This window comes from Sinocyclocheilus grahami, unplaced genomic scaffold (genome assembly GCF_001515645.1).
Source record: "Sinocyclocheilus grahami isolate Dianchi unplaced genomic scaffold, SAMN03320097.WGS_v1.1 scaffold1555.1, whole genome shotgun sequence".
NCBI lineage: Eukaryota > Metazoa > Chordata > Actinopteri > Cypriniformes > Cyprinidae > Sinocyclocheilus > Sinocyclocheilus grahami.
Genome location: NW_015506734.1, coordinates 108,913 through 122,073, shown reverse-complemented (window position 1 = coordinate 122,073; position 13,161 = coordinate 108,913). Strand labels below are relative to the sequence as shown.

The following is a 13,161-nucleotide window of genomic DNA, read 5'->3' as shown; positions in this document are numbered from 1 at the left end:
TTATCTTTGCTCAGTGATGCACCTTCTTTTGTCTCTCAGAGCAGAAAAGATCTTGTTGTACCAGAACGCATTGTGTATAAAGGCGTGTTCATTTACATCTGTATTTTTAAATCAGAGCAATAACTTAATTCACTCTCCTTTTGGCCAAGACTCCAGACACAGCCGTGTACAGCCTGAAACACACATTTAAATAGTCGGAGAAAGCACTCTTAAAGGGATTAAGGTCAAAACTTAACTCGTTACCCTACATTTTTACATTATACTTCTCCAAACGTCATTCTCACGTGTATCTGATTACTCCCATCTAACAGGGAACTTTGTCTCAGAACGTTTGCAAGGTAGTCTCAAAGTTTTTACAGCGTCACTGGAAAATCTGTAGTAGTTGAGCTGAAAAGTGCAGCAGGAATGTACCAATATGAGCTGCAGAGATGCTCATGCTGTAATAATGTATGTTGATTTTGCTTTTACGTTTGAATGTGCAAATGACAAAGTCTGAAGTGAAAAAAAGAATCAAAGTTAAAACCGGTGTGTCCAACCCTTCATGTCCCACCCTGAATGTGAGTTATTAAAGCCAGAGAAGTTCTGACACCTCTATCTTTGATCCCAAACTCCCAGAACAACTCAGACACGGGTAAGGAATGCTTTAAACTTTCTTCACAAGCGACAGTTAACTTATTGACTGAGCTATCGGGAATCCAGAGACAGATATGTGTAATGACATTGCATTATACAAAGACTTAACAGATGAGGTCTATTCATACAATCAGAAATGGCATGATACTTTGATATACATACCTTATATCTTGTAGGAGGTCGCCTAATGTCTGAATGTCATTGAATCAGATAACAAAATCTCAGAACTAACTGCACTTTTATGAGCTTTTAAAAATTTACCTTTATTTTTTGTGATACAGTATGCATTAATAAATAATAAAGTGTCCAAATATTTGTTGGAACCACTGTTTCTTCCAGTCTTTGTATACCAGTGCAAGCTGGTGCTTTTTATTTTCTCTCTTTTGTTTTTTCTTAAATTATAATTCGTATTGTATATTATATTGTATATAAGTCTTATTATATATTATACATTGTATTGAATGAATATTAAATAGTGACAGTTACATATTTTTTATTAGTAATTTTTTTGACACTTTTTTTTTACTACTGTGAACAACATATTTTATGTTATTGGACAGTGCTATGCTGACCGAATTACCCTATTTTCAGAGCTACTGACTATGGAATAACTAAGGAGCCACTGGCTTCTAAAACATACATTTGAAAAAAAAACATGTTTAATTTTGAGGATGAATTTTGAGGATTCATCAAATTTTATAATTTTACTCTTTACCATATTAAGAAGGTTGAATGGTTGCACTGTGTAGTATATACTGTGGTGTAACACTTGTGTGAATTTAAGAATTGAAAATACACATCAGTTAATAACTTCTAACAACATAACTTCTTAGATTGCATACTAGTATAGCTAAAATAGCAGTTCCTACAAACAAAACAACCACTGCTGATATAAATACATGTAAAGATGTTAAGCAACATATCTTAATGTTAAGGTTTAATTGTTAATGTTAAAGTGACTTAATATTTATCAATAACATATTACTTAATAAACTCTGTTAAACTAAGGTGTTGATGAATTGAGAATCCAGGCTTATGCTTGTTTGTGTCTGCACTCAGATGAATGATAAAAGGCAATGAAATATAAAGTCTTTCAGATAAAGACTGTCTGTCATTAATGGCTTTTTAAAATACATTATAAATTGTCTAAAATGTTTATTTTTTTGTTGTTTATACAAACTGAATTATTTTCTTTTCATTTTTAATTACAGGTAACAAAAACCGCAGGATTAACAGATATATAAGCTCATAAACATAACTGATGAGGAGCAATTTGATCTTTGTGGCTATCCTGGGGATAGCATGTATGATGATTGGAGTCAATGGGAACAATACAACGAGCAGTAGCAACTCCATAGGCAGCTGGATATCTTCTAACATGACCACCAACCTGACCCAGACACGCCCTCCCAACATAACCACCAATATGAACCAAACAAGCCCTGCCAACATAACCAACATCCTGCCCCAAATACGGCCTCCCAACATAACCACCAACCTGAACCAAACACGCCCCTCCAACATAATCAACATCCTGCCCCAAACACGCCCTCCCAACATAACCACCAACCTGAACCAAACACAACCCCCCAACATAACCAACATCCTGCCCCAAACACGCCCTCCCAACATCACCACAAACCCGACACAGTCAGGCCCCCTCACTGTAACAAACATTATAAAAACATCAAGTTCTAATACTCAATCAATAGTAAATTAAGTCTTTTTCCTATTTAAAAATGGAAATGACAATCTTGGCTGTTAAAGCTCAAGTTTTTTTTTTTTATTGCAGGAAATCACAGGCAGGGATAACTGCAGGAGAGATAGAGCATGTTTCTCTGCTCCACCTTCCTGTAATCCAGGTGCACAAGGTTCCTGCTATTTCCTCTCCACAAAAGGAGTAAGCGGAAATGCAAATAATTTTACTTTTGAGCTCAGTGGCGAGGCAGATGGTTACATTGGAGCTGGCCTCTCTAGAGACAACAGTGTAAGAGATCAAATCCAGTTGATTTTTTATCAGACATTTCTTTTAAAAAGTAAAGTCCTTAACTTTTAAACATTACACTCTATTAAAGTGAAGAATGGTATTCTGGTTGTCTGACTAATCGACTTTTCTCATCCATAGGGTCAGGGTGCCACCGTCTATTCTTGTGCCAAAATCAATGGTGCACTGAAGTTGATTCGTTCCACATTGAACAATCAAATACTAACTCAGGATAACACAGTAAGGCCCCTTTTCTAAGACCGGTAATGCAAAAAAGCTGATTAAAGGATACTACCTATGACTGCCTCATCCTCTAGTCAGTAACACCCAGAAATAACACTCTCAACTGCCTTCCTATAGTTATTTACTGTTGTGGAAGAATTGTGTCCCACTCCTTAAACTTTAGTTCTGTGATATTTGTAGGCTTTTAAGCATGAATTGTGCATTTAAAGTCATTTCAATGCCACAACATTTCAAAAGTGTTTAAGTACTTCACTGCACTGAATAGCCTTACATTTCTTGTTTTTCAGCCATTCTGAGCTAGGCTTGTTTGTATGTTTAAGATATTTTTGTGTCAGAAATTGCAAAGATTTCCCCACAGCACTGTATATGTCATCTCAAATAGAGTTTCTGTGCCATCGTTGCAGTGTGATATTAAATAATATTATACTTCTGTTGTGGCGCAGTTCATCCCTGGAAGCTTCCGTGGCTCAGTGACTGGAAAAAAGATTCAATGCATTTTCAATGCTGCAGGTCTCAGCAGCACCGCCCGTGCTGCAACCACAGAAACGTTTGTCTTCCTATTAACAGGCAGCATATCAAATGGTGAGTGCAAAACTTTGATCAAGTAACTTACATATATTATGTTTTGAAGCAGAAGTAAACCATTTTCTTCCCCCTACTCCTATTTCCAGGTTCTCTTGAATCTCCAGTCAGTAGACTAGCCACAAATGGGTCAGTGGACTTAAGCAACCCTAACAGCACAGACGTTTCAGTAACAACACCCAGTACAAATGCCACTGCATCTAATACCACAGCAACATCAACCACTGCACCATCTACGAACCTGACCCAGATGGTCCCTCCCAACATGACCGCCAATATGACCCAAATGGGTCCCCTCAACACGACTGCAAACTTGACCCAGACGCGTCCTCCCAACACGACCGCCAATCTGAACCAAACACGCCCTACCAACATAACCACAAACTTGACCACGACACCGTCAGGCTCTAATACCTTGACCAACAGCAACACCAATAATCTACCACTGGTAAGCCCTTTTCCTTGTTTAAAAATGGAAATAATAACCATCCTGACTGTTGAAGTGAAAGTTGCATTTAAATTATAAAACAAATTACTTTTGCAAGTTAGCTTGTATACCCAGCACTTACATTTTCAATTTAATTTTACTTTGTTTACTGAAGGACATCACTGGCAGGGATAACATCAACCACTGCACCATCTACGAACCTGACCCAGATGGTCCCTCCCAACATGACCGCCAATATGACCCAAATGGGTCCCCTCAACACGACTGCAAACTTGACCCAGACGCGTCCTCCCAACACGACCGCCAATCTGAACCAAACACGCCCTACCAACATAACCACAAACTTGACCACGACACCGTCAGGCTCTAATACCTTGACCAACAGCAACACCAATAATCTACCACTGGTAAGCCCTTTTCCTTGTTTAAAAATGGAAATAATAACCATCCTGACTGTTGAAGTGAAAGTTGCATTTAAATTATAAAACAAATTACTTTTGCAAGCTTGTATACCCAGCACTTACATTTTCAATTTAATTTTACTTTGTTTACTGAAGGACATCACTGGCAGGGATAGCTGCAAGAGGGATAGAGCATGTTTCTCTGCTCCACTTTCCTGTAATCCAAGTGCACAAGGTTCCTGCTATTTCCTCTCCACAAGAGGAGTAGGTGGACATGCAAATAATTTAAATTTTGAGATCAGTGGTGAGACAGATGGTTACATCGGAGCAGGCCTCTCTCGAGACAAGAGTGTAAGTGATCAAATCGAGTGTTTTTTTTATGTGTTTCTTTTAATTAAATGTAAAAATTAAGCACTGTAATTTTAAAAGCCAAAGTATGGTTCCTTGACTAATTTATTTTTCACATCCTCAGGGTCAAGGAGCCACTGTCTATTCGTGCGCTAAAGTCAATAGTGAACTGAGGTTTTTCCGTTCCACACTGAACAATCAAATACTGACTCAGGATAACACAGTAAGACCCTTTTTCAGAGAGCCTTCTCTATAAATGATACTATGCCAATATTAGCAAAGGGAATTCTTAACAGTAAACAATATAGTAGTATATTAAAAAAGGGAGTGGTACTGTCCACACAGGTATCAAATGTTGCCTCTGTGTAAATCTGTGTAAAGATGCAATAATGAATAAAAATAAATTAAAATATACTGTAAAATATACTAAAATAGAGTTTCTCACAGCACTGTATATGTCACCTCTGATTTATGTTTTGTGCCATCTTTGCAGTGTAATATTCTGTAATATTATTTCTGTCTTGCTGCAGTTCATCCCTGGAAGTTTCCGTGGTTCGATGAATGGAAGAAAGATTCAGTGCATTTTCACTGCTGCAGGTCTCAGCAACAATGCCCGTGCTGCAACCACAGACAATTTTGTCTTCTTTTTAACAGGAAGCGTCTCAAATGGTGAGTGTGAAACTTTGATCCAGTGACAAATTATTATTATCATTATTTTTTTTTATTTTTTTTTTTGCAAAAGTAAATCTTACTCCTCCCTTCACTCCTTTTCCAGGTTCTCTGGATTCTCCAGTCACTAGACTGGCCACAAATGGGTCAGTGGACTTAAGCAACCCTAACAGCACAGATGTTTCAGTAATAACACCCAGTATAGATGCCACCACTACAGCCCCAAACACCACTGCATCTACTGCCACTGCAGCATTAAACACCACTGCATCTACTGCGTCTGGAGTATCTACAGCTAATAATGGTACAGCAAATGTAAGTGGGAACAGACTGGCAAGACAGTTTTTTGTTCATATTTACAATTGTGTTGCTTTTTGTGGTGAAGGTGAAGTAAAGCGTTTGTGGAGTCGATGTTAACAGCTATTGTATTGTGTCGGATGTCAAATTGCTGTAGTATTTATTTTTGAAACTTGAATTACCTTGAGATTTTATGCATTTATTAAACATTCTCAACAGATTTATATGAATTTCAGCATTGCATTTCAAGGCTAATATCAACATAACTTTACAATACAAGGTCACCAAAGACAACTGTAAGAAGGACAGGGCATGTTTCTCCACTCCAGCCAACTGTGATCCATCCAGCTCAAATAGCTGCTTTTTTGCCTCCACAAGAGGGGTGAACGGAGACTCCAACAATCTCACTTTTGAGCTCAGCGGGGATCCAAATGGTTACATTGCAGTTGGCCTGTCTCGAGACAAGAAGGAGGTCTGAAAAACATCACATTTATTTCTAATATATGTCCACGTTTAAAAAACTCCCTTTTTTAAGAATGTGATTTGGACCAAAAAAAAATCTCAGATTTGGGTTCTCACTTATTTACCTTTTCTTCTCATAGGGTGATAATGACACCGTCTATTCTTGTGCCAACGACAATGGTGTGGCGAAGTTCATCCGTGCCACACTGAATAATACCATTCTGACTCCGGATAATACTGTAAGACTCCCTTTTACAGAGCATTTTCTTTATTGCCAAGCTTTGCACAAAAGATTATTGACTATACATTATGTGGTAATGAACAGCAATGGGGACGGCTTTAAAGAACAAAGCATTCTGAGACAACTATACAGTAGAACAGTAACGATGCAAATGTTTGTTCAACAGCAGCAAGCGAAAAAAGCGAAACCCAGAGTAGAGCTGGAGGGTTTATGGAATGCTTTGAGGTTAAGGGACACCTCCTTCACTGTGACATCTAATTTTTAGCAATACATTTGTACTTGTTTTGTCTTGCAGTTTAACCCCAGATCCTTCCGTGGCTCTGTAAGCGACACTAGGATTCAGTGCATTTTTGTAGCTGCAGGCCTCAGCAGCATCACCCGTGCAGCAAACACAGATACTTTCCTCTATTTCTTCACTGGCAACTATGCAAACGGTAAGAGTGACACTACAAAAACAGTACTGAAGGAGATTCTAATTGGTAGCAAAATTAAAATGTTTTCTTTATTTCCATTTCAACAGGCACTCTGGGGTCGCCAGTCACACGAATGTCTACAAATTCATCAGTTGATCTAACCAGCACTAACAGCTCAGATGTTGTCATAATAACACCCACTACAAATACTACCACTACTACCACTACTACAGTTTCTACTACAGCAAAACCTGCTACTACAGCAGGGAGCAATGCACTGCATCATGCTGCATCTCAGGGTAAGAATTGTATACGGCCACACCAGGTAGAATCTGCATTTTGAGAGAAAATATCTACAGTGTGTTAAAAAGAGTGACACAAAGGACTCTTTAGCTGCTAAATGCTCTTGTTTGAAATTAATTGGTGCATGATACGCATTTGCCCAACAGACAGAACAGCATTTGCAATACAAGAGTTATTTCTAGCTAATAGAAGTAGTATAATTTTCATGATGTGCTTTTCAAGAGTCAGTTACCTGAGCAAAAATATTAGGATAAAGCATTTGAAGTTCTTTAATAAATGACTTAACTATTCCTTTTTCTTGTCTTTTCAGCTGCTCTGGTAATTCTCTCAGGGATCCTTGCAGTCCTCCTGTTGTAAGGATGCTGCCAACACATCATTTGCTTTCTGAAATTGGTCGATGAGCACTGAACGCTTGATGAACCCAACACTAAAGTATATGTAATGCAGCATATTTATAACTGTGCAATGTTGTGACTCTGGGAACAATGAGGAAAGGAGCTGCAAATTTGGGAAGAGGGCAATACATCATTTATTTTATATGTGTGTACGTGTGAGAGAGGTTGTGTTTGAGTGTGTTTTTGTGAGCATTAGTGTTTGCATTCTACTAATGTACTGCTACTTAAAAGCAGGCTCCTGCACAGAGAGGGCAGATACAAATGAGTGTAATTGGTCTGTTCATTTAATTGCAAGTGTGATGCCACCACGTGGCTGGCATTATCAAAGATAATTATTTTTAGATCTCTTAATTTATTTTGCAACTGTTGCCTCAAACCTGTAGTTGCCTGTAAGTTTTAAATAAAGTCACATGTATTTTTTTTTGAAGAAAAATATGTATAATAAAATGTTAATGTAAACAATAAAACTGCTAGATCTCTCTCTCTGTGTGTGTGTGTGTGTGTGTGTGTGTGTGTGCTTTCACCAGTGCATGGAATAAGGGTTTAATGCACAGCAAAGAACTTAGCTAAATGCAAACAGTAACATGGACAGGTTGTGTGACATTCCCTCATGCTCAAAAATCATTAACAAAAGGGGTCATATGATGCGATTTCAAGTTTTCCTTTCTCTTTGGAGTTTTACAAGCTGTTTGTGAATAGATAAGATCCCTAAAGTTGCAAAGACTAAAGTCTCAAACCCAAATAGATATTCTTTATCAAAGTTAAGACTCGTCCACGCCCTCCGAAAACGCCTCGTTCTAACACGCCCCCACATGTCTACGTCACTGTGTGGGAAGATTTGCATAACGCCGCCCAAATGTTCACGCAAAGAAAGAAGTTGTAACTTTATTCTCGCTGTAGTATTGTTGCTGCCGCCACCATGTCGTGGACACGCTGTGTTTCGTTGTGAAAGCGAAACTGCTTTGTTTGGTCTTCCAAAAGAGGACACGACTAGAAATCAGTGGTTAAGTTGTATTTACAACACTGTTCCAGAACACTTCAACCCAAATATTCAGATGTGTGCAGCACATTTTATGGAGGACCATTTCCTGATCCTGGGAGAGTAGACTACAATGCCAATTATGTCCCCACCGGATGCAACAAATGCGTCGTTTGTAATGGGTTTTAATGTTTTTGTCTCGTCGCTCCGGCCGGACACGCCATCACAATATGGTAGGGGCATAACATTTCCGTCACACGCTTGAGGCATTCAGCCAATCACAACGCACTGGATAGCTGTCCAATCACAGCACACCTCACTTGTGTGCGAGACCGATGAGCTTTGTAAAAATCGACGCGTTTCAGAAAGGTGGGGCATAGATGAGAAACAATAATGTACAGTATGTGGAAAATAATGTGTTTTTTAACCTTAAACCGCATAAACACATTTCATTACACCAAATACACAAAATAATGTTCTTTTTAGCAACATCATATGACCCCTTTAACAAAAAATTAAACATGTTTATTTTTTAATTATTAATAATTTTAGTACTGTGTTGGGTCACCAAATTGTAGACTGAGATAAATTGCTTTACAGGAATATTATATAAGGTGATGCAGTAGATTGAACATATTTTAACAGTTTTTTTTTTATTTTTTTATTTGTATAAAAGAAAAGATGCAGAAGCAACAATGTTATCTTCTGCCAAACTTCACTGAAAAAAAAAAGTATAGAAACAATTTTCACTCAGAAATGAGTAGTAAATTTCATAATTAATTGTAAAGTAGCACATTGAATTAAACATGAAATTCAGGACGAACTTCTGTAATATTATCTTACTTTTTATTTCAATGATCTTTCTTTTTTACAACTACGGACAAAAAACAAACCAACAAGAAAAACTATTTTTATAGTTATACTTAAGGCTTAAATATTCAATTTTAAATATCCTATATTATTATTATTATTATTATTCTTTTGATTTTGTTTTTGTCATTGGAACATTTTATCTCCTGAACATGAATAGTATTAAAGGGGTCCTATTATGCTCGTTTACAAAGTCTTTTGTTTTGGGGTGTACTAGAACAGGCACTCATACTAGGTTGTTCGAAAAACACATTATTTTCCACATATTTTACATTATTACAACACCTCTCTCCCCAGTCTGGCATGAATGGCTCGAATAGTTCCTGTATCAAATGAAGGTCCGCCTTCTGAAATACAAAATGTGCTGTGATTGGTTAACTGGGCCAGTGTGTGCTGTGACTGGTTAGCTGGGCCAATGTGTGCTGTGATTGGTTAACTGGGCCAGTGTGTGCTGTGACTGGTTAGCTGGGCCAATGTGTGCTGTGATTGGTTAACTGGGCCAGTGTGTGCTGTGACTGGTTAGCTGGGCCAATGTGTGCTGTGATTGGTTAACTGGGCCAGTGTGTGCTGTGACTGGTTAGCTGGGCCAATGTGTGCTGTGATTGGTTAACTGGGCCAGTGTGTGCTGTGACTGGTTAGCTGGGCCAATGTGTGCTGTGATTGGTTAACTGGGCCAGTGTGTGCTGTGACTGGTTAGCTGGGCCAATGTGTGCTGTGATTGGTTAACTGGGCCAGTGTGTGCTGTGACTGGTTAGCTGGGCCAATGTGTGCTGTGATTGGTTAACTGGGCCAGTGTGTGCTGTGACTGGTTAGCTGGGCCAATGTGTGCTGTGATTGGTTAACTGGGCCAGTGTGTGCTGTGACTGGTTAGCTGGGCCAATGTGTGCTGTGATTGGTTAACTGGGCCAGTGTGTGCTGTGACTGGTTAGCTGGGCCAATGTGTGCTGTGATTGGTTAACTGGGCCAGTGTGTGCTGTGACTGGTTAGCTGGGCCAATGTGTGCTGTGATTGGTTAACTGGGCCAGTGTGTGCTGTGACTGGTTAGCTGGGCCAATGTGTGCTGTGATTGGTTAACTGGGCCAGTGTGTGCTGTGACTGGTTAGCTGGGCCAATGTGTGCTGTGATTGGTTAACTGGGCCAGTGTGTGCTGTGACTGGTTAGCTGGGCCAATGTGTGCTGTGATTGGTTAACTGGGCCAGTGTGTGCTGTGACTGGTTAGCTGGGCGAGTGTGTGTTGTGATTGGCAGCACTTAGCACCTGGTCGGGAAATGTCATGCCCCTTACCATAGCCGCCTGCGAGCTTCAGTGTAAATATTGCATCAATATCAAATCAATTTAAGCACAATTTAAACCCGGATGATTTTAACCACTCTAAGCTCGTCTGCCTTGGGAAAGCTAGTGTGTCTCCGACATAGTGATAACACTTGTTGCCTTTAGTGCAGCTCAACCAGGTTTCGTGCCATTCGTCAATATTTGTGATATCACAAATCCCGGAAAATATGCTTTGTAGTCCAAACGAGTTGTTCGTTGTAGTTTTTGAAAAGTGATTTCTGTTAAATAAAATATCTCCTTTTGAATTGGACTTTGAGCTTTGTAACTTTGCAGATATTTTTTATGCTCAAACAACAACATTACAGACTAACTCAAGTTTAAAAAGTGAAAAAGCATAATAGGACCCCTTTAAGAATACACTCTTAAAAATAAAAGTGCTTAAAAGGTTATTCACAGCGATGCTATAGAAGAACCATTTTTGGTTCCACAAAGAACCATTCAGTCAAAGATTCTTTAAAGAACCATCTCTTTCTTACCTTTTTATAATCTGAGGAACCTTCTTTCGCCACAAAGAACCTTTTGTGAAACAGAAAGGTTCTTCAGATGTTAACGGTTCTTTATAGAACCATTTAGACAAAAACGTTATTCGATGGCATTGCTGTGAAGCAACTTTATTTTTAAGAGTGCACACAAAATTAAGTACTGTTTAAAAAACTTTGTGGGTTAATGAAAACAATGTCTCAGTGGATCAACTTAAAAGTTTATCATCCAAAAATAGTTTTTTGTACTATTAAAAAGAAAACAAACAAAAAAACACAGTTGACCAATGTGCTGAACAATGCTCTAAAAATACTACCCAGCAAACAACAACAGATAACAAAGGAAATCACAAGTCATAGGCTATAGTGAAGAGATACGCATTTAACTTTGATTTTAAAAATGTTGGTGCAGTTTTAATTTGGATTGGTAAAGTGTTCCAAAGTTTAGGCGCAGCTATGGCAAAAGCTCGATTACAATCTGGATGTTAATTTTGACTTTGGAACAGTGAACAAACTCTGGTTGACAGAGTTCTCACTGGATGGTGTACACACAACAAGTCAGAGAAGTAAGAGGGAGTGAGGCCATTTAAACATTTAAAAACAAGCAGAAGCACTTTAAATTCTAAAGTGGACTGGGAGCCAATGTAAAGACTTTAACACAGGAGTAATATCTTCGTATTTGCGAACACCAGCTAAGAGTCTTGCAGCCGTGTTTCGGACATACTGTAATCTGGGTAATGAAGAACTGTTTATTCCCAGAGACAGGAAATTACAATCATCAATTCTAGAAGAAATAAAAGCATGAATTGTAGTTTCAAAGTGCTTAAAAGAAAGGAAAGTCTTAAGTCAGTGCTCTTAGTTCGTAAAAACTTGATTTGACAACTAAATGTATTTGTCAATCAAATTTAAGTGCCCTATCAAATAAGAGGCCCACGTTTTTTTTTTTTTTTTTTACAAATTATTTCACTGAAGGTAAAACACCAGAATTTAAATGAGAAATGTTTCGGACTTTAGAAGAGCCAAACACAATTATTTCTTTTTTTTTTTTTTTTACTTTCATTTAGATTTAAAATAAAATAAAGACCTCCAGGCTTTGACATCAGAAAGCAGGCACAAAGGGAGTCTAAGCCGTTTTTGTGAAAACTGTCAGATATGAACCACTTCTGTGACATGGTTATGCTTGATTTTGTTATTTTGTAGCTTGACTGTTTCTATTCTTATTCACTTCAAGAATTAACCCTTGGTGTTTCACTGAAAGAAAGGCATACAGGTTAGAACGGCATGGAATAATTACAGAATCTGAGTAGAAATGTGATGCCACTGAATTTGAATACCAAATTGGTGCCAATGCAGCACAGATTAAAGATGGCATTCATTTTTTTTAGTAGGCTATTATTATTATTTATTTTTATTTTTATTTTTTTTAATTCCCAACATAATTTTCTTAAATGAGTTTTCTTATTCTTATAAAGGCTTTAGAAGAAGGTGGGATGTTTCTGGCTAACTAACTTGACTGGTATTTGAATGTGCACGTGGTTTCTTTGTCTTCTTTTTTTCTTCCTAAAGGTTCCTTTAATGGTTGTTACTATTTGCCATTGAACTGTAAAAAAGCATTAACACACATGTTTTCTGCCTTCTTCCAAACAGAACTTTATGAAAGAATGAATGTCCGACGCACGAATGTTCCTGAAACTCTTTCATGTAAAATATTTCATGTAAAATGTAGATTTCAAAGGTATGAGCATTTACGAACAATTCGGTAGTTTACTTTTCTATTAATCTGTTCACGCTCACGTCTTCAGTGTGTTACAGGTCAGTGCTATTGAATACAAAAAATGCACTTTTGTCAGGCATGTTCTGGAAATTTTCTGACCCAAATTAGAGACGCTGAAGTTGAGTTGTAGCATACTGTCATTCTAGACCGGGCCAGTCACATTTTTTTTAAATACTTGTAAGTGCAGTTAAACCCAGAAACCTGGTGAAATAGTAACTAGAAGTTTCTTCAATCATGAACAAGTTTGAGCGATCACACGTTCAGCACTGCCTAGAAAAATGTGACCTTTTATGTAATAAGACGTTTTA

General features: G+C 38.0%; 1 protein-coding gene across 1 annotated transcript; it reads left to right on the top strand.

The window, feature by feature from the left end:
- Positions 1-2,011: 2,011 nt before the first annotated feature.
- Positions 2,012-7,640, top strand: LOC107571154 (uncharacterized protein PB18E9.04c-like). Its single transcript, XM_016257443.1, has 15 exons — positions 2,012-2,344; positions 2,426-2,620; positions 2,759-2,857; positions 3,304-3,442; positions 3,532-3,890; positions 4,100-4,297; positions 4,448-4,642; positions 4,764-4,862; positions 5,170-5,308; positions 5,415-5,624; positions 5,881-6,077; positions 6,208-6,306; positions 6,604-6,742; positions 6,829-7,020; positions 7,335-7,640. Exons 1-15 carry the CDS (start codon positions 2,012-2,014, stop codon positions 7,379-7,381), a joined length of 2,640 nt encoding a protein of 879 aa, XP_016112929.1. The 3' UTR covers positions 7,382-7,640.
- The last annotated feature ends 5,521 nt before the right edge of the window (positions 7,641-13,161 follow it).

Coding starts and splice junctions, on each gene's coding strand:
- LOC107571154 (XM_016257443.1), top strand. CDS start 2,012: ATGACCACCAACCTGACCCAGACACGCCCTCCCAACATAACCACCAAT. Junction 5,625..5,880: donor TAATAATGGTACAGCAAATG/TAAGTGGGAACA, acceptor TAACTTTACAAT/ACAAGGTCACCAAAGACAAC. Junction 6,307..6,603: donor TTCTGACTCCGGATAATACT/GTAAGACTCCCT, acceptor TTTGTCTTGCAG/TTTAACCCCAGATCCTTCCG.